The sequence below is a fragment of the Notolepis coatsorum genome (genome assembly GCF_963971535.1).
Source record: "Notolepis coatsorum genome assembly, chromosome: 5".
Classification (NCBI taxonomy): Eukaryota; Metazoa; Chordata; class Actinopteri; order Aulopiformes; family Paralepididae; genus Notolepis; species Notolepis coatsorum.
In genome coordinates this window covers 60256826-60278998 of record NC_140169.1, presented here as the reverse complement: position 1 = coordinate 60278998, position 22173 = coordinate 60256826, and the positions used below count along the sequence as shown (strand labels likewise).

The window sequence follows — 22173 nt, the reverse complement described above, 5'->3', positions numbered from 1 at the left end:
CTGCTCAGAAAATGTCTACAATGCACTTCTGTTGAAATTGCCTACGTTTTTCTGTTCTATATTTCTTCGTAAAGATGCAAGGAGATACAGAGGTGTTACTTTCAGTTCCTCACACATCCTGCTATATGTAAAACAACGATACAACTGCCCGTTGCAACACAGGAAGCTTGTTTCCTGTTAGAAATTCTAGGTTTGCATTTTTTTGTCCAGACATAGCCATATCTGAATTCCACTATTAACATACGAAGCACAGCTTCTTAGAAATGTCTGATTTTGGGCAGCCCCCCGGTATCCTGCCTGTCTCAGTCTTTGCATTCAAACCGTCTCTTTTCAGCTACACATTGTAAACTGAAGTGAGACTCTGCACAGATAATACATTTAGCTTATCAGCTTCTATCCTTGATTCAAGTAATCATTCTTTCAGTTCCAACTGGGTCATTGTTAGCTAAAATTCCACCACAATATGCATTTGCATAGATGTATACATTATTTTTTACATAAATCCTTTTGATTTATCAGGTTAAGAACCACATATTACTCTATCAATCAATGATCAGGCTATTTTTCATTTTCATTTCATTTTTATTTATTCGTACATGGAATTGTTAAAGTCCAACTGTGTCTTCAGTACATATAGTTCACTTAATATGATCCACTAAATCCCATGGCCGAAAGAAACAGGAATTGTACCTGCCCTTGGCTGGACAAGATATGCCTCCTAAACGGTCTAAATGGAAGTACAGGAAGTACAGGCTACAGGCGTACCGGTTCCGGTCAGCCGTACCGGTTCTGGTCAGCCCAGATCTGTTTATAGTCCCCAGAGAAACAAAGAACGAAGCAGACGCTCGTAAATCGTAAATCGGAGGCAGCTTCCAGGGGAAATACATACCGGAAATTCTACCCCATAGACACTTTAGGCAGTAGTTCTTTACCAGGCTTTATCTCACGGAGATAAAACTGGGAACCAGGTTATACCTGCCCCTACACACATACAGTACACTGATAGACTGTTCATAGTGCAATGTTTACCAAACCAAACAAAATGTACACTTATTTAGTAGAAATGAAAACACCACAATTAAATGAACATAAACACATACATTTTGTGTATCTATCAGTTAAATTGCATATGTACTGAGGTTCATTCAGAGGGGCAGAACTATGGTGCAACCAACACTTGTGCTGCTAAGAACACGAGGGACAGATGTAGCAGATGTTACTAAAACAAATGGCTGCACTCAACCTGGCAGAGGCCATACATCCAACTAATGGGAGATAGTTTGATTACAGAAAACATGTGTCTGCATGACCACAACTGTAACTGGACTCTAGAATAAGGGTTGTCTCAGTTCACAACTATTGTAAGGGCAACCTAACAAGAAATGTTGCCAGTGAGGGAATACTGGGTGAAGCTCTTTCCTACGCGTGATGCTTGTTGATAATAAAATGATGTCTTCTCCTTGGTCACTGTTGAGAGTGTTTTATTACTACTTGCGGTGTGGACAAATATAAGCATACAAAATAAACTCAAAAATTGACTCAATGTAACTGAAAACAAACAAACGAGCACGGTAAAAAGATAGTGTGGCTTCCCTGTGAATATTACCCAAATTCCCTGCCGCTGCACACCTGTGAACCCATACATATAGATTGCACCTGAGCACACATGAGCCCCGCCTCCTGAGCCCACTGCCTGCTAATTGGTCAACACTTTCATGATGACACGGTGCCTTCATACAGTAACATAAAAACAGAAAATCATTAAATTGGCTACAACACTCCGGGCCCCAATTGATACTATATAAACATATAACAATTCAATGCATGCAAGTGGTTGTAGCCAAGTGCGTAGTCCGCGTTGATATTTAACTCGTAGTGCTCAAAGTTCATGCAGTCTGAAGGAAAAAACAGATAATCATATAATTAGCTTCCAAAAGAAGACAGATCTTGGCAATAGTTCACAAGTCATGTAGTTCATAAAGTTTGTGTAACCCAGTAGGGTTAGTAACCCCAGTAATAGAAAAGTGGCTTCAGTCTACTCAGTGTCCAATAGAAAGTAGATCTTTATGATCATGGAAACTTCTCCTATGTCCAAAGGGAAAAAATGGTTACTAATCTAATCAGCTTCCAAAAGAAGACAGATCTTGGTGATCGGTCGCTCCAGAATGTTATATTTGGTTTGAACTTTCACGGATTGCACAAGTCCGTGTCTGTCAGGAAAGGTCTGCAGTACCTTGCCCAACAGCCAGGATCCACGAGGGGCATTAGAGTCTGCAATCATGATGATGTCCCCTGTGGCAAAGTTCCTCTTGTCCTTTGTCCATCGTTGTCTCTCTTGCAACAGTGGTACATATTCTCGAACCCACCTGTGCCAAAAGAGGTTGGAGAGGAATTGAACTTGCCTCCATTGACGTTTAGAATAAGAATCAATTTTGCTGAAGAGCCCTGGTGGTAGGGAAGGTTTGCCCTTTAACAGAAGAATGTGATTCGGGGTCAAAGGTTCAAGGTCATTTGGATCCTCTGAGGCGTTCGTAATGGGACGGTCGTTCAATATGGCCTCTACTTCACACAGGAATGTTTGTAATCCTTCGTCGTCTAAATGTTGTTGATGAAGAACAGAAGTCAACACCTTCCTGACCATGCGAATGACCCTTTCCCACACTCCTCCATGATGAGATGCAGCTGGAGTGTTGAAACTCCACTTTACTCCAAGGTGAAGTAGTGAGTTTGATATTTTCTCTTGGTTTAGGTGAGTTAAAGCTTCTCTCAGCTCACGTTCTGCCCCAACAAAATTGGTGCCGTTGTCGGACTTAATGTGTGACACTTGGCCTCTTCTAGAAACGAATCTGCGTATGGCGTTAATGCAAGAACTGGTGTCCAATGAGTAGGCCATTTCCAAATGGACTGCCCGGCTGGCCATACATGTGAAAATAACTCCGTATCGTTTGATGAGGCTACGGCCTCTCTTCACCTCAAATGGTCCAAAATAGTCTATGCCGACATTTGTGAACGGTGGAAAGTCAGCTTGCAACCTTTCCTTTGGTAAATCTGCCATCTTTTGCTCGCCCAGCTTTCCTCTGTTTCGTCGACAGACAACGCAGGAGTTGAGTACTTTTCTGGCAGCCGCATTTGCTTTGGTGATCCAGTACCGTCTGCGAAGTCCCGAAAGCAGGTGGTTCCTTCCACAGTGTCCCAGCTGTTCATGCATGTGGCGTAAGATGAGAGTGGTGATGTGTTGACCTTTAGCAAGAATGACTGGATGTTTTATATCATCGGGCATTGCTCCTTTGCTAAGTCTTCCTCCCACTCTCAAAAGTCCGTGATCCAGTACTGGATCAAGTCTGCAAATGTGGCTGCCTTTCTTTACTCCAGATGTTCCTTCTTTTAGAGCAGTGATTTCATCACTAAACTTGTCCATTTGACAGTATTGAATGATGGCTCTTTCCGCAGTGTCGATGTCTTCAGGACATAAGGTGTGACCACCCATTGTGGCTCTGAAACTCTTCATGTCCTCTTCCACTTTGTTCTTGTGAGTTATGTCAAACTCGGTGCTGCACAGAGCAGCTTGTAGTTCTTTTCTCCTTTGAAGCAGCACCTGCAGCGTCTTCCTTAGCTGAAGAAACCACGCAACTGAGGTCTTAAGGCTGTTCCATGAGGAGAAGTAAGTTATCAGCTGATTTGTTGCTTGTGGTGCGTCGTTGATGATGACAGCGTTAACTGAGGCCTCTCCTCTGACCTCTGGGTCATCACTGTTGATGGAACTTGTATCCATAATGTTAACAGGCCACTCTTCCTCACTTTTGGAAAGGAACTCCGGGCCGTGGATCCATCTACTGCAGGTGAGAATGTGCTCAACTTTCACCCCGCGGGAGGCCTCGTCTGCTGGGTTCCGTTTTGTGTCAATGTACCTCCACTGTGAGATATCTGTAGCTTCTCTGATAGCAGCAATCCGATTAGCAACAAAGGTGTGAAAGCGCTTTGTTTCATTTCTGATGTATTTTAACACCGTTGTGCTGTCTGTCCAGAAGGTCGAGTTTTCCAGTTCCAGTTGTAACTCTGATATCAGGAGCCTGTCAACTCTTGCTGCCAGTACAGCAGCTGTCAGTTCCATCCTTGGAATTGTCACACTCTTTAAAAGGAGCAACCCGTGCTTTTCCTAGAACAAAAGACAGGTGAACCTTCTCATTATTGTTTTGCAGCCTCAAGTATGAAACTGTGCCATAGCCATTCTCGCTGGCGTCAGAGAAGTGGTGTAATCTGGCACCTGTGAGCTGTCCAACATCTTTGGGTTGAAAGCATCTTGGCACACTAAAGGTGCTGAGTCTTTTCAAATCCTCTAGCCACCCCACCCATTGTAGCTGATACTTTTGAGGAATACGCTCATCCCAACTGAAGTCCAGTTTACATAAAGTTTGCAGCAACATCTTGGCAGGTAATGTGAAGGGTGCTAGAAACCCAATAGGGTCGTAGACTGAGCTGACGACAGACAAAAGACCTCGCCTTGTGAATGGTCTGTCCTGAACTGACATGTTGAACCTAAAGGTGTCAGTTTCTGCACACCATTGCAGTCCTAGGGTTCTCTCGACAGGAAGGCTGTCCCTGTCGAAGTCCAGTTCCTTTACGTTCTTGGCTCTTTTTTCAACATCAATGGTTTCCAACACAGATCTGCTGTTGCTCATCCACTTCAACAATTGGAAACCTCCCAACTGGCATACGGCGGTAAGGTCTGTAACCAAGGATATGGCTTCTGCCTCTGAGGACACAGATTTCAGGCAGTCATCCACATAGAAGTTGTGCTGGATGGTATCCGTTACGTGGACTGGGAAGTCTGCTTTGTTGTCTTCAGCCGTTTTCCTGAGGGCAAAGCTAGCACAGCTGGGTGATGATACTGCACCAAACAGGTGGACAGTCATTCTGTACTCAGTGAGTGGCTGTGTTAGATCACCTCCTGGCCACCAGAGGAAGCGAAGGAAATCCACGTCCCGCTTTGCCACGTGGACTTGATGGTACATAGCCTTTACATCAGCCATAATTGCTACAGAGTCTAGGCGAAACCTTGTGAGAACTCCAAGCAGGGAATTTGTCAAGTCGGGTCCCTGGAGTAGCTTGGTGTTGAGTGACACTCCCTTGTAGCTTGCTGTACAGTCGAAAACCACTCGTAAGTCTTTCTTTTTAGGATGGTGTACCCCGTGGTGAGGGATATACCACACCTTTCCCTCTTTTCCTTCCAACTGGTGCTCTGGCACTCTCTCCGCATAGCCGTTGCTTATGACGTTATTGAGAAAGTTAGTATATTCTTCTTTGAAGATAGGGTTTTTATTTAATTTCTTTTTTAGGCCAAGGACTCTTTGCTCAGCAAGGTGGCGGTTGTTGGGCATAACAACGTTGTCCTCTCTAAAAGGCAATGGCAAGCAGTAATGTCCATTCTTTAGTTCGGCTGAAGTATTGACAATCTGCATGAACTTGAGGTCTTCTATGGACATTTCTGGCTTGTCTGCTGTTGATTTCTCATTGAAATCATGGTTGTATTGTTCAACCAACAATTCCTCTATCTGAGCAATGGAAATACGGTTGGCTGTGACCGTGGGGCAGCCAATCCCACCGTCACCGCCTTCTCTCAACGGTCCGTTAACAACCCATCCCAACAGAGTTTTAACAGCGTAAGGTCCTTTACCCCTGCTGTTTATCACTTCCCATGGCTCCATTGCGTCTGGAGTGTTAGTTCCTATCAACAACTCCACGTCAGCGTCAATAGCAGGAATTTCCACAGTGTTTAAATATGGCCAAGCATATAAGTCCTTCTGTCGCGGGATGTTAGAGCGAGTCACATGCATCTTGTGTTGGGTGTACACATCAGGCAATTCAATGTAGGTGTCACTGTTTAGTGCTGCAACCTCTAGTCCTGAAATGACTTGACTGTTGACGAAGTTTTCTTGGTTCATTGTTTTCATCAGGAATCTAGTGCTCCTTCCTGTCAAGTTGAGCTTCCTCATGAGTTGCTCAGAGCAGAAAGTGGATGAACTGCCGGGGTCTAAGAATGCATAGGTTTCTAAGACTGTATTGCCTTTCTTTGCCTTGATTTTGACAGGTACAATAGACAAGACGCAATTTTGTGCTCCGGCCCCTATGTGGCCACAAGTTTTGGGAGTGGTGACTTGACTCATTCCGTTTTCATCTCGTGTGCCATCTTGTCGTGATCTTAGTTCTTGCCATTCCCTTTCATGAATGTGGAGAATGGTAGGATGTCTTAGGTTACATATTTTACAAAACAACCTACTATGGCACTGTGAACTTATGTGCCCGACATGTAAGCATCCAAAGCAAGCACCCTTTCTTTTTAGAAAGTCTATTTTCTCACAATGCCGCTTCTTCTCCATTTTAAAACATGTTTCCACACTGTGACCCTCTTCACATAGCAGACAGGATTCTCTTATTGGTTTGTCAAACTCAACGGGTGCCACAAAGGTAGCAAAACTGCTTCCTCTCTCCTGCAGGCGTCCTTGTGAAGATTTGTTTCCAATCTTTAACTTTGACATTGAGACAACAGTGTCTAGAATGTCCCCGTACAGTGGGTCAGATGCGATAGACACTTGTCTTTCAATGAAGGTGACAACTTCACTGAAACCTGCTTGACGATGGTGTCTCTCCTGGTATTCAAAAGCGATGTTTCTCCATCTGTCCCTGAGTTTGTAAGGTAGCTTCATAATTATTGCCCGTAGGTTTGATGGCATGTTCATCTCAGACATATAGCTGATGTCTTCCATGGCATTACAACAGATGCGTAGAAACAGCGAAAATGCTTGCAAAGCCTTGATATCCTCTGATTTTATAGGTACCCATCCAAACGCTCTCTCCATATATGCAGTGGCTATTTTCTGCTCATTTCCAAAACGTTCATGCAGAAGAGTTCTTGCCTTGTGATACCCCCTGTCGGATGGCATATGTTGACAGCTCTTTACCAGCTCTTTAGGTTGCCCTCTAGTGTACTGCTCCAGGTAGTACAAGCAGTCCACACTATTAACAACCTTTCCTTCCACTCCATGTTCAAAGGCTCTAATGAATGTGTTGTATTCAAAAGGGTTTCCATCAAAGATTGGTATATCCCTGGGGGGTAATGATAAGGAAACTTGCTGTTGCACAAGTAATGCTGTAATGTCATTTTGCTTCTGCATGATCGTGAGGATATTGCCTTGATCCTCACTGCTTTGACTGGGTTGCTGTGGTGAACACACAGCAGGAGGTAGGTGTTGAGATCGCTGTGGCATGCTTGCAGTGAAGGCACTTGGTTTTGTTTTGGTTCCGTGAGAACTGATTTCCTTGTGCCGAGTGGCTACCGTGCTGGGCTGCTTATATAGCTTTTGGTGTGATTGAGTTGGTCCTGCAGGTTTGCTGCCTCCTGTTGGCGGAAATCTGTATTGCTGTGCTGAATCCGCTGGATGTGCATCAATTGTCATTGCAGGTTCACTCCCTCTTATTGGTGGATAGCTGACATGACAATCCGACATTGATGGAATGAATTGTACAGCAGAGGGGTTGAGAACAGCCTTTTCTTTTGATGCATAAGAGTTCATTCCATCTGTAACTCTGCTTTCAATGTCAGACCCTCTGTTCCTGAGAACATTTACCTTAGCTGTCTGAGCAGCAATTTGACTTTGTATTTGAAGCAATTGTCGTTTTTTCCTTATTTGTGCCTCCTGGGCTTCCATTTGTGTCTTTAATTGTGCTTGCTGGGCTTCCATTTGTGTCTTTAATTGTGCTTGCTGGGCTTCCATTTGTGCTTTTAATTGTACCTCCTGAGCTTCCATTTCATGACTTTCTTTTAATGCCATTTCCAATACCACGAGTGCCGCCACCTCGGCCTGTGCCAATATGGATGCGGAAATGTTTGATGACATTGAGTGTCGGGTAGAACTACCACGTGACACCCTTGATCTACCCGTATTGGAAACACTGTCATCTGGCCCAATACTATTCACCTCCTCGTTTTCATTTGACACAAAGTTGACGTTTGAACCATCATTATCAAGACCCTCGTTTGTATAGGACGCAGCATTGTTATTTGAACCGTTGTTATTCAGAACCTCATTTGTACTCGAAACAGCATTGTTCTTTGTGTCAACCACACCCTCAGTTGTATTGGGCACATCATTGAATTCGTAATCATTGTCATCAACTTGTGTGGGCATGCACTGCTCCCTATTAGCACACACCCATTTCTCCATTCTGTCAATGATTTGATTAACATTGTGCAGGTGACCTTGAAACCATTCTGTTTGTTTAAACATTTCGTCGTCGGGTAATAGAGGTTTTAGTGATTCATGTACCCGGGTAGTTTCACCAACCAACTTCCACAGTGTGTCGTGCTTAATTTGCATGACGGAAATATTTTCATTTGAGCACATCATTTGATCCAACTCTTTAGCTATTTTACACAATTGTTTCAGTCCAAAGTTCCTTTCTTTATGTAACAACATGATCTTTGTTTCCAAAGCTTTAAATGTGGGCTTAGAAAGCCTTTTGCCAAGTTCATTGTCTGTTTCATCTTGATTGACAGCTGCCTCCATTTCAACGTTAATTTCCTGATTCCCCACGCTACTCATGTTTACAATGCCAAGCAATAGGCGGAGATTTTATATAGAATTCTTGGTAGGATTTGCCTTTATCCATCTGCGCGAGGCGACTCCTTCCACAACTTTATTCCATTCATTCATGAATCCGTCTCACCGTAATTTCTTTGATGTGCTGTTCCGTGTTGTTGATATCGTGGTTGAATCGGCAGAAAACGTCAATGAAAAAGGGCCGCTGTTCCTTGACTCCTTCCGTATCTGTCCGTCTTCGAAAACAATCTTGTTTAGAAGCATTATCTTTTTACTTGTGTAAGGGCAACCTAACAAGAAATGTTGCCAGTGAGGGAATACTGGGTGAAGCTCTTTCCTACGCGTGATGCTTGTTGATAATAAAATGATGTCTTCTCCTTGGTCACTGTTGAGAGTGTTTTATTACTACTTGCGGTGTGGACAAATATAAGCATACAAAATAAACTCAAAAATTTACTCAATGTAACTGAAAACAAACAAACGAGCACGGTAAAAAGATAGTGTGGCTTCCCTGTGAATATTACCCAAATTCCCTGCCGCTGCACACCTGTGAACCCATACATATAGATTGCACCTGAGCACACATGAGCCCCGCCTCCTGAGCCCACTGCCTGCTAATTGGTCAACACTTTCATGATGACACGGTGCCTTCATACAGTAACATAAAAACAGAAAATCATTAAATTGGCTACAACAACTATATTGGTCTAAGTTTTGGGTTGGACTTGTTTGCGTCCTGCAGCTTCTGATTACATTTGGCGAGATGCTCGTTATGTCACACAACAGAAAAGTCACACAGCCAGCTTGGATCTGACAGTTCAGACAATAAAGCTGCTTTCACTGCTGCATGGTTTCTGGCTGTAGCTCCTGTGAACATACTCTGCTGCGATTGCAGTCTGCCTTTTAATTCTTGGACAATTTGTTGTTTTTCTTGGAGGCTAAATCTGGCATGCGTTTGGTGTTTGGTGTCAAAATGCAGACGTAGATTGTACTCTTTGACGACAGACGCCGCATCATAACACAAAAGACATACCGTTTCTTATCCTTGAAGCACAAACATGTTTTTTTTTTTATCTACTTTTTCTCCCATTTTTCTATTTTTCTCCCAACCCAATTTCGTATCGTCCAATTCTACCCTCCCCTGTCTCGAACGCTGTTAGGCCATGCCTCCCACAAGCCGGCTGCAATGTGGACGAAGCCTTGCATCACGTGTCCCCTCCGGTACTCGAGGAAGCAGCCGTCGCATCTTTTCACCTGCACAGCGCAATCTCTCAGCGTCGGGGGACTGCGTGGGAGGGACACGCTGCCCCCGTCGCTTCCTGATTCTGCTGCGCAGGCGCACCAACCTACCTGTAGGAGTCGCTGTCCACAACGTCCGATCCCCACCCATCAGCTTCCCACCCCCTAATACTGCCAATTGTATTAGTATGAACGACCAGCCAAGCTGATAGCAATGCGGAGAGCTGGGCTCAAACATAGCGTCTCCTGCATTGGTGGCGAGCGCCTTGCCCACTACACCACCTAGCCGCCCTGCAAGCACAAACATGTTTTCACTTTCACATCTTTCTTGAAACTGCCTTCCATCTCCATCAACTTTTCTCTTCCTGGACATGTTGGCATCATGACACTAATGAAGATGTTCAATTCTCAATTCGACTTGATGGTGAAATCGCCGTAGTTAAACACTGATGTAGGCGACATTGCCATCTACATGGGATGCCGCCACTTTGCCGGTCACATAATTGACATGCATTATGGGAAATGTAGTTTATAGTCAATGCACGCTTTAAAGCAGCATAGACTTATAATAAGACAATCATAGGCCACACTTCCGGGATTCTGAAATCATGGAGGAGATCGCGGGGGAGCAAATGAATGAATGTGGATGAGAGCCTTGATGTAAGTGGTTGTAGCTACGGCTGTGTGGGTGCTAGAGACATGATCGAATAGACTTTTATACGCCTGAGTCTCCTGAACACGGCGCGACCGATTCTAAATCGATCGGAACTTAATCGGCCAAGCTATAGTCCCTTTTTCAGCACCTACTCCCCATATGCATGCACAGATTGCCAAAGGATTCTGAAGGTGCACAAAGCCTCTCTCTCCTCTCATCTGGGGCCAATAACCCACCCTGCTGAAGCAAACAGGGGTGCTCATGTCTCCGACTTTCACATATGGATGGAATATGGTGGAAGATACCCACCTATCCCCTGTGTCCATAACTCAACTCATCATGAGCAGAGCTTTCATTAGAGCCTAATATGAAGGCTCTGTGACGATTTTGAAAATAAATCTCTTTTGGAGCTCAAAATTGGCAGCCATCTTGCATTTGAAGGTCAACAATAGGTCAAATCATTATATAAACACCAAATATGTATTCCTTGACCAAAGAAAGCTCTGAAACCATGTATTGTGCATCATTGTAGGTCAAACCATTAAAAAGTTAATTTCCATGGCAGCCATTTTGGATTTTGGTCTCACAAATGTTCCCCGCCTTTTTTTTAAATACACCCCGGTTAAATTTGTTTATTAACCCTCCTAGATGACAAATCCATTGAGAAACGGACCTTCGCTCTCCACGGTCACGGAAGTGCCACAGATGACCCAACTAAGAAGTGCCGAGTCCAATGTAGTCTGGTGAAAACGCACCTTATCATCCATAAGTGTGATCGTTTTGTCCTCTTCATAATAATCTTCAATAGTTTGCATAGGCAGTTTGCAGGCTAGTGGCTACTACTTATTGCATTGAACAACTTTAACAAAACAGACAAATCTTCGCCAACCGGCTAAATCCAAGAACAATCATGCAAACATTTTTACAGTTTATTCCACTCTGCTGTTCATTCGCAGGCGCTGTGAAGGAAAATAATTAGTGATGCACAATATATCGGCCGCCGATATAATATCGGCCGATATGGCAGTCTTTTTACACATCGGTATCGGTCCGATATCAAGATAGGGCCGATATTTAAAAGAATATTAAAAAAAATAATAATTCCCATTTTTTTTTCTTAAAATTTTTTTTTTTACATGTTTTCGCCTTAAATTGTTTAAAAATATCAGTAATTTCTGAAAATATGTTACAAAAGTACAAAAAAAAAATGCGTTTTGGAAAATTGCTCTTTATTTGATTATCATAAAAAAGTGTTTTCTATACAGAGATATCGACATCGGTAAATATCGGTATCGGCCAGAACAGCAATATTAATATCGGTTATCGGTATCGGTGCATCACTAAAAAGAATGGCATCCACCGTTGACGGCTTCCGCACCGTTCTCCTCTCCTCTAGCGTTCTCCCTGCGGTGCTGAAATATCGCTCGTTCGAGCTGCTGCGTGCGGCTATATTCAACACAAGCTAGCAAAGGCAGCTTCTCCATCTCTGACACACACGCTCTCAGCGGTCTAGCTTGTTGCTTTGATGAAAACGCTACGTGACGGCGCGCTTGTGTGTGCGCGCACGACTCGTGTGTGTAAAATTAAGCGAGACAAATAAAAGGAGCCCGAGCCCTACCCGAACCCTATCTATGCATAAAGAAATAATCTGTCCATGGTGTTGGGCTTGCAGACCTCTGGTGTAGACTACCACATGCCTCCTCTGTTGGTCTGGGGAGGGTGTAGACTACCACATGCCTCCTCTGTTGGTCTGGGGAGGGTGTAGACTACCACATGCCTCCTCTGTTGGTCTGGGGAGGGTGTAGACTACCACATGCCTCCTCTGTTGGTCTGGGGAGGGTGTAGACTACCACATGCCTCCTCTGTTGGTCTGGGGAGGGTGTAGACTACCACATGTCTCCTCTATGGGTCTGGGGAGGGTGTAGACTACCACATGTCTCCTCTGTTGGTCTGGGGAGGGTGTAGACTACCACATGCCTCCTCTGTGGGTCTGGGGAGGGTGTAGACTACCACATGCCTCCTCTGTGGGTCTGGGGAGGGTGTAGACTATCACATGCCCCCTCTGTGGGTCTGGGGAGGGTGTAGACTACCACATGCCTCCTCTGTTGGTCTGGGGAGGGTGTAGACTACCTCATGCCTCCTCTGTTGGTCTGGGGAGGGTGTAGACTACCACATGTCTCCTCTGTCTGCCTGGTGAGGGTGTAGACTATCACATGCCCCCTCTGTGGGTCTGGGGAGGGTGTAGACTACCACATGCCTCCTCTGTTGGTCTGGGGAGGGTGTAGACTACCACATGCCTCCTCTGTCGGTCTGGGGAGGGTGTAGACTACCACATGTCTCCTCTGTCAGTCTGAGGAGGGTGTAGACATACAGGTGTACATACAGGTACAAAAAAACGTGTTTTGGCATTACAGTGCATACTTTTTTCACAATTAAGAACATACAACAGTAAATAAATAATTTTAAGTAAAGTGCAAGACAGGACAGAACAGTGAGACAACAATAAGACTGTGAAAGTGCGGTGGTTGGGGACATGCCACATGCCTCCTCTGTCAGTCTGGAGAGGGTGTAGACTATCACATGCCTCCTCTGTCAGTCTGGAGAGGGTGTAGACTATAACATGCCTCCTCTGTCAGTCTGGAGAGGGTGTAGACTACCACATGCCTCCTCCTATACATGTGGAGTCGCCAGCCGCTTCTTTTCACATGAATGAATGAATGAATGAATGAATGAATGAATGAATGAATGAATGAATGAAAACTTTATTTAACAGATTGCAGAATGGGTACAATACAGTACGGCTCAATACATACAATTGTTAAGGGGATGCAGACCTGAGAAAGATGTTTGTCTTGTTTCCATCAGGGTCCCCCATTTTCAATTCATATAGACATATATGACATACATGACATACAGATAGTCAGTACTGCTACATCTATACATTTATGACATACCAGATTTGCAAATACAGTACTGTTTGTGATACAGAAGGAGTCAAGAAAAGGGAGTATATACATTTGACGTAGAAACTGTACATTGGAGGAGGTTGGGTGGGGGGGGTTGGGTACATTGGGATATTGACAACCATACTGGGTCATTTACATTGGAGGTGGTTGGGGGGGGGGGGGGGGGGGCCGGGGGGCACACTGTATAAACAAGTAACACTGTACATTGAGGGGGGGGGGGGGAGGAGACACTGTACAAACAAACACAATTGTACATTGAACTATTGACAAAACCATACTAGGTAGGAGGGGGTTGGGTTAGGATATTTACAGGGGCCAGTGTTGAATTGCAGTCTCCCGTAGGTGTCCCTTGAGAGAGGTTTTGAAAGTGGGTAGTGATCCACATTCCTTTACAGCTTTGGGTAGGGCGTTCCACATTGATGTGGCATAATTGCGAAACGTGTTTAGTCCCTTATTTGAGCCGAATCTGGGTTTAACATGATTTGTGGAGCTCCCTCTGGTGTTGTGATCGTGGTATTCACTGACCTTTGGGAAGTATTTTGACATGTACATGGGTACCTTGGTCGTGTAGTGTATCTTGTAGACCAGGCCCATTGCAAGTTGCTGTACTCTGTCGTCTACTCTAAGCCATCCTAGGTTGTCAAAGTGGGCAGGGGTGAGGTGGGTTCTAGGAGTAAGGTCAAGCAGTAGTCTGACCAGTTTGTTTTGAGATGTTTGTAATTTTGTTTTTAGCGCCTTTGAGGTGCTTTGGTACCATGAGGTGCAAGCATAGTCGTAGTACCCCTGAATGAGTGCTCCTGCCAGAGTCTTCAGGGTGTTCTTGTTTACCAGAGAGGAGATCCGGTACAAGAATCGAGTTCGTTGGTTGACTTTTTTTATTACATTGGATGCCATTTTGTCACAGGAGAGATTAGCCTCTAGGATGGAACCCAGGTAGGTAATTTCATCTTTCCTTGTGACAATATTGTCACCCACTGTAACTGAGAAGCCGTCGGTCTTGCTGAGTTTGTTATTTGAACCGAAGAGAATGGACTCTGTTTTGCCCATGTGTAATGATAGTTTGTTATCAGCGAGCCATATGCAGATTCTGCCTAGTTCCGAGCTGAGGGTTTTTTCAACCTGTAACTTGTTCTTGTCAGAGACCAGCAGGGCTGAGTCGTCCGCAAACAGGAACAAGTTGCAGTCACAAGCTGACGACATGTCATTTGCATAAATTAGGAACAGTAGCGGTCCTAGTATGCTTCCTTGTGGAACACCACAGCTCACTGTGAGGGGGGGGGATAGGGTACCGTTTACCTCCACCATCTGTTCCCTCCCCTCAAGGTAGGATTGCATCCAGCTCACTGATAGACTATCAAAACCAATTGCTTTTAGCTTGTCAATCAGAATGGAGTGATTGACCGTGTCAAAGGCCTTTTGTAGGTCCAGCATGACCATGCCGCAGTATTTGCCTGCGTCCACCTCTTGTTTGATGTGGTCATTCAAATAGAGAAGGCATGTGTCAGTGGAGTGGGATGTTCTGAAGCCAGATTGGAATTCGTAGATTAGATTTTTTTCCGCTAGGTACTTTTCGACCTGTTCGTAGACTATTTTTTCCATGACTTTCGAGATGGAGGTGAGAATAGAAACAGGGCGGTAGTTGCCTGGGTCTAATTTGCTGCCCTTTTTGTGCAGAGGGGTCACCCTCGCAATTTTGAAGTCCTTGGGGACGTGTCCCTGTTTTATGGAGAGGTTTATTATGTGTGTGATGATTGGTGTGATGGCGGCTGCTGAGTCTCTGAGGAATTTGGAGGGGATGTTGTCATGGCCAGTGGCCTTGTTAGGTTGGAGGGCGCTCAGTTTATTGAGTACCTCATCTGTTGTTACCATTTCCAGCTTGAAGTCGTCCTTGCGGACCCCTAGGTTTTTGTAGTAAGCTACTATGTGTTCTACCCCATAAAGCCCTGAGTGGGAGGGTAGTTTGTTTACCAGTGTTGTGGCTATGTTTGTGAAGAAAATGTTTAAGTAATTGGCTACATCCAGCTTGTCTGTGATGAGCGTGTTGTCCGTTTTTATGTTTATGTTTGAGAATCTGGTTTTAAGTTTTTTACTGCATCCTAGTTGATTATTGAGTAATTTCCAAAGTTCACGTGGTTTGTTTTTGTTTTCCTCAGTTTTGTCATTGATGAAATTCTTTTTTGCAGTTTTGATCATGGAGTTTACGTCGTTTCTTAGTCTGTTTCTTTCTAGTTTGAGTTCCGTCACGTGGGCTTGGAGTTCACTGCTCGTGCTTTTAGTAAGCTTTGACTGACTTTTACGAAACTCAGAGCATTTTTTGTCTCTGGTTTTCATAGCGGCCAGTATTTCGGAGTGCATCCACGGCTCAGCGCGATTTTTTACCCTGGTGGTTCTTAGGGGGGCCATGTCGTTTAGTATTGCTGAGAATTTGGTTTTGAAACCAAGCCATGTTTCGTCAACCAGTGTACCATTGAGTTCATCTGACCAGTCCAGACTCTCCAGTTCAAGGTTGAAGGCCTCGCTGACAGCGAGGAGTTTCACTACAAGGCTTTTGGCAAAAAGGAAATCCAGATATAGCTTTGCTTCTACTTGTTCCTACCTGTCCTCTCGGGGAGCACGTTGATGCGGTCAGACCCTGAAGCGTGGATACGGACTTTAATGTTTACACCACTAACATGAAACAAAGAGAAAAAGAAGAATTACAAAATGTTAAAAGGGTGGTAATAATGACATCTTGTAATGACATGTTTCCCTCAGCCCCCAAAAAAGAAAAGAAACTACAAACCTCTGAAAGAGCTAAAACAGGGTTAGAAAAAAAAAAAAAAATTCAAGGGCTTTTTTTGCCCCCCTTAATTGATTTTCGGGGGCTTTTCTTTGTATTTCGGGGGCACTGAATTTTTATGATAAACAGTAGGGGTGGGACGGTTCACAAAATGGACGGTTTGGTTCGTATCACGATTATGTGGGCCCCGGTTTTCAGTTCGATATACGTTAATTTTTAAAAAAAAAAATTTAACACTCAAATCTAAACATGCTTCTCATTTATTAAAAATAAAATAAAAGGTTTACAGTGTTTACAGCCTTAAATAATGTTTGGCACACAAAGACTGAACTGACTGAAAAATATAGGCTACATTTGTCAAAGTATTAACTTAGTGCAAACAAACAATATGCTCAGCCAGCACTAGACTTTCCTTTCTTTAATATAAACACACGGGGGGGCAGGTGGCGCACGGAGATTACGTTCGTCACCAACACCGGGAGACACTAGGATTCGCCTGTTCGAATCCAGCTCCCGGCATTGCTATCAGCTTGGCTGGCCTCTCACACTGATACAATTGGCTGTATCAGGGGGTGGGAAAGCTGAAGGGTGGGTCCTGGGCATTGTGGACAGCGACCCCTACAGTTCGGTCGGGGCGCCTGCTCAGCGAGGGTTGGAACTGAGGAGAGATAGTGTGGCCTCCCACACGCTACACTCTCCCCGGTGAGAACCTGCGCGGCCAGGTTGGCCTGCCCCAGGCTGCACATGCGTCGGAGGAAAGCATGTGACAGTCTCCGGTCTCCCGGACCAACAGTAGGGGAAAGTACGCAACAACCAGGAAGGGTGGGATGGGAGTAAAATCGGGAAAAAGGAGGGGAAGAAAGATTAAAAAAAAAAGAAAAAGAAAAATATACAAACAAATAAAAACAATGTCAACCATGTTTAAATTCCCTGATTGTCAGTTCTTAATGGAAAGATTAGTTTTCTGCTTGAAATTATTATGTTTCTGTCTACATTTATTTAGACTAACATTATTTAAATATTGAGTGCAACTGTGGTGGATTACGTAATTCGGTGAGTTGGAACTATCTATGGGTTGGTGCCGGGTCCCCACGGACATTTTAGCGTTGCCAGCTCAGGCAATGTTATCAGCTCCGGTAACGTTAGGAGGAGTTCATAACATCAACATGCAGTGGGACAGCGGCAATAGTCCCGATTGGAGTTAGTAAAACACAGTTGTATGTTAGCCTTCTTGGATGTTGAATAAACGCCTATCATTGTCTTTAAACACCCCGCCTCTCAGACTCCCATTTCCTCCTCTGCTACAGTAGCTAGTAGCTACGGTGACATTTCATTGACTGTACAGTATTAGCTTGCGGGCTGCGTCAAGCTACCATAGTTAAAACGTGCGTTGTGTTTACAAACTGCTAACGCTATGGCAAGATGTGTGTAGGCCTATGTAATGTTAATGGCTATGTTTTTAAAGTCGTAATGAAGATTGATTTATATTGTGCGTGCCATTTTTACACAAACTGACTAGCACCTATGGCTGCAGTGCTGCTGCTGCTGCCTGCAGCCAGTGCAGAACACCGGCTCCGCCAAATGAATTTTTTTATTTGCGCATCATCTGAACCGTACGATACACAGACGCTCCATTACCGGATACATATATATATATAATTAGTAAACTGTCGGGGGCATTAAGTGCCCCCCTTAACTGATTTTCGAGGGCATTTTGTTCATTTTCAAGGGCATTATGCCCCAAGCCCCCGTTAATTTCGAACCCTGAGCTAAAAGAACTACAAACCTCCAAAAGAGCAAAAATAATTACAAACCTCCAAAAGAGCAAAAAGAACTACAAACCTCTGAAAGAGCAAAAAGAACTACAAACCCATGAAAGAGCAAAAATAACTACAAACCTCTGAAAGAGCTAAAAGAACTACAAACCTCTGAAAGAGCAAAAAGAACTACAAACCCATGAAAGAGCAAAAATATCTACAAACCCCTGAAAGAGCAAAAAGAACTACAAACCTCCGAAAGAGCAAAAAAGAACTACAAACCCCCGAAAGAGCAAAAAAGAACTACAAACCCCCGAAAGAGCAAAAAGAACTACAAACCCCTGAAAGAGCAAAAATAACTACAAACCCCTGAAAGAGCTAAAATAACTACAAACCCCTGAAAGAGCAAAAAGAACTACAAACCCCTGAAAGAGCTAAAAGAACTACAAACCTCCGAAAGAGCTAAAAGAACTACAAACCACCGAAAGAGCAAAAAAGAACTGCAAACCCCCGAAAGAGCAAAAAGAACTACAAACCCCCGAAAGAGCAAAAATAACTACAAACCTCTGAAAGAGCAAAAATGCCTACAAACCTCTGAAAGAGCAAAAAGAACTACAAACCTCTGAAAGATCAAAAAGAACTACAAACCTCTGAAAGAGGAGAGCTTCCTTGTTGCTGATGAGGTGTTTCTGGTAGCCTCCCTTGGCGTGGTTGACCCTGGTGTCGCAGCTCAGCAGCTTGGGCTTGTAGCAGTACCAGGGCTCCCCCGTGTGGAGATCAGTGTAGTTGCACAGCGGCTGCTGTCCGCCCGGCAGGCACATGTTACACACCGTGGTCTCCGACAGGAAGCCCGAGCGGAACAGGCTTTTGAAGAACACGCGGTCGGGCCGCTCCTCCCTCAGCCGGCGCAGCACTGCCACGGCCTCGCTGGGGTGCACCAGCGTCACCTCCACCCGCGCCCAGCCCTCCCAGAGGAGCGGGAAGAAGGCAGAGTAAAACCCGTTCCGGTGGTCCAGCACCTGACCGGCCACGGCCGCGCCCGCCTCCGGGGCGTGCAGCCGAGCCAGCAGGAAGTCCCCGCCGTGGCGCTTGGGACGGCCCTGGAAGTCGTGCATCTGGACCAGCGCCTCCAGCTGGTCGCCCACGTGCCACTCCCGCACTCCTTTAGCTGGCAGGATGGCGAACAGGCTGTGTATGGGGTCGCTGGTCTGCCGCAGGGGCGTGGGCGCGGAGCGAGGCGGGAGCTCTGGCCAGGCCACGGAGTCCAGGAGGTAGCGCTCCTCCAGGGCGTCCTCGGGAGACGGCTCCTGGCCCAGGTGGCTGCAGTAGGTGTGGTTGTGGTACCGGGGCGCGGGACCGTCCTGCGTGAAGGCAGCGTGGAGGCTGCTCTGGAACTGGTAGAGTGTTGACACCGTTTGGCAATTCAGGTTCTGCAGAAAAAGAGGTGAGACGTTGAGGGTTGGGGTTAGGGCTGTCACTAACGACTATTTTGTTATCGATTAATCAGTTGATTATTTGATCGATTAATCATTAATTTACCAGACAAATCTATTTCAATTGAATATTTCAAAATGTTTAATGAGTATCCTCATCCTTTTTAGCTTTAGATTTAAAAAACTACCAGCCAGAGATTTTTACCGGCCATAAATAGCTTTTTAGTATATTTCCATGAATTATTATATGTATTGTGTGTTATCTCTCCACTCCACGCTATGGTAGTGCTTGTGCCAGCACAGGAGATACGATTAAATTAAAAAATATTATATATAGGCTATATATTCCTGGACTTTTACATTTAAAACAACATTGTCAATATTATACTTACTGTAGATCTCTGTATTTTTACTGTATATTTTATATTAGATTGTACATACATAACAGAGGAAATGTGAAATGTGAATCCCGGACCGTAGTTTATTATTATTATGTCATTCTTAGGCTTATTTTATTCCTTATTCTTAGGCAATTTTTTTGTTATTCTTATTCCTGATTTGTTTTGTCTACCTAAATGTTTAACTCTTTGGGCACATGTTATACTGGTGTTTCGTCGCCAACGTTTGAGCGCCAAAAAAAAAGTATACTCGTATTTGGATCCTTTGATCCCCGTTCTAAACATTCGCTCGGAGCTGCCTGGGTCTTCCTGACACAGCTGCCTACGTTGGAATTGCAATGACGATAGAATCCCGCCAGGTGGCAGTAACGCCTACCTTTTGAACTGGGTATATCAGTTGTCCTGCAGTACTGAGTTACCTGCGGCTGCTTCCGCCTCGGAGTGGATCAGGACATAGCAATCGGCCGGAGATTTGGTGCCTCAGACCTATTCTTTCCCGTATGGTAGCCATGCCCAATATACACAAGTAATTGCGATCGCCATGGGACGACTGGGATTTATTCATTTTGGAGTACCTTCTGACTGAGGTAAGGTCTATTTTAGGTAACCTGCTGGTATTTTTTTAACCTAAAACATGCTTCTGTACCGATCACAGTGTCGTATTTTACCGGACCTAAAACATGCTTTTGGTAACGATCGCGTTAAAAAACGACCCCCCCCCCCCCTTGATGATTTTGTGAAGACACATATGCATATACCTTTGATCTGGAAGTATTTGGCGTATTCAGTATTCAGGCGAGCAACCTGAACGTTTTGGGCATAATGCATATAACGCGTCATATCTCGCGATCTAGGAAAAAAAGACTGGATTATTTTGGAAAGGGGCGATGTTTAGCATGGAATAGCGCACAAACTACAGTATGTATCTATATACATATTTAAATCAATATCTTCCTTTTGAATAAAATAGGCTCAGGAATCAGGATTGTTAAAGCTAATTAGCCTAATCCATGTCAAAAAAGTAGCATATAGTAAATGTATGCACACGCACACACAAGAGGGAGAATAGCTTATAGCAGACTTAATGATTTTACAATATTTTTGTTGAAGTGAAATATTTATTATCATCAACTATCAAGTTTGTTTTTATAGTGTAAATGTTGGCTACTTCATTGATCATCATCATTGAACGTACAGAGAGAAAGAGAGAGGGAGAGATATTAGACCCCCTCTTTCCTCACTATTAGAACTCCATGAAACTGATTTCTGTGCCTGTGAGCTAGCTTAGCTTAGTTAGCAGCTAACGTTAGTTAATTAAAAAGGTTTTTAACCGTGACGGGCATATAGTAATGGCGAGGATATAAAGCAGGGGTAGGCAACCCTAGGCACGCGTGCCTGCATAGGCACGCAGGGGCATTTTCATATGCACAGGGGGCAGCAGTAAAACATTTTTTTTTTTTTTTTTTTTTTGCTTTGAAATATTATAGTGAAATATTTTGCACTGTTGTCGCATTTATCTTGTTGAAATCCTCCCACAGGTTATTTTTACTACCACATATTTAATTTAGACCCTTTATTTGTTTATTATTTCAATTTATCTGGAAATACATTGCTACATCATTCAGTAACATTTGCAGAGCCTTATAACAAAAACATTATTCAAGTCAAGTCAAGAGTTTTATTTGTCACAGCATACAAGTATACAATGAAATGCGGGTGGTCTTGCCCACGACGATGTGCAATACAGTGGTACAACATATAATAGAATCCAATAAAAAAAAGAAAAGAAAAAAACATTGTGCAATAAACAGGTAACAGGTAACATGGTGTGACATCTCGGTATCTGTACATAGTTATTTACAGAGCATATAGGACATGCTAGGTAGCTTTAGTAGTGCAATACACTGTTCCTGTTGTTATACTAATTTAAAGTGGCCTTTCCTCTTGGCCATAAGTGTGCGTGTGTGCGGCATGAGTGTGTGCCCGCTCTTGTTAAAGTGTTAAAGTGGCTGCTAGTGTGTGAGCGTGCACAGCGTGCGTGTCGTGTGTGCTCATGTGTGCTTGTGTGTCGATAGTTCAGTGTTCTGTGGCACTCAATGTTCATTGTTCAAGGCTCTGATGGCCTGGGGGAAGAAGCTGAGCCTAAGCCTCTCCGTCCTAGTAGCTGGGGTTCGCAGGCGTCTGCCTGACCTCAGCAGCTGGAACAGGCTGTTATTGGGGTGGTGGGGGCCTTTCATTATCCTGCAGGCTCTGGATTTGCACCTCTTGTTGTATAGAGCCTGCAGGGGAGGTAGCGCAATACCCGTGGTACGCTCGGCTGAGCGCACCACTCTCTGTAGGGCCTTCTTG

At 44.3% G+C, this 22173-nt stretch overlaps 1 protein-coding gene across 1 annotated transcript in view; it reads right to left on the bottom strand.

The window, feature by feature from the left end:
- The window catches only part of nxpe3 (neurexophilin and PC-esterase domain family, member 3), a gene marked incomplete at its 3' end in the record, with an annotated part of 76339 nt that overhangs the window by 41937 nt on the left and 12229 nt on the right, over positions 1 to 22173 (bottom strand). The window contains exons 3-4 of the mRNA XM_084314662.1: positions 18642 to 19423; positions 16054 to 16124 (exon numbers count right to left, since the gene is read on the bottom strand). Coding sequence (XP_084170788.1) covers positions 16054 to 16124; positions 18642 to 19423 — 853 coding nt within the window. The remainder of the gene's footprint in view (positions 1 to 16053; positions 16125 to 18641; positions 19424 to 22173) is intronic.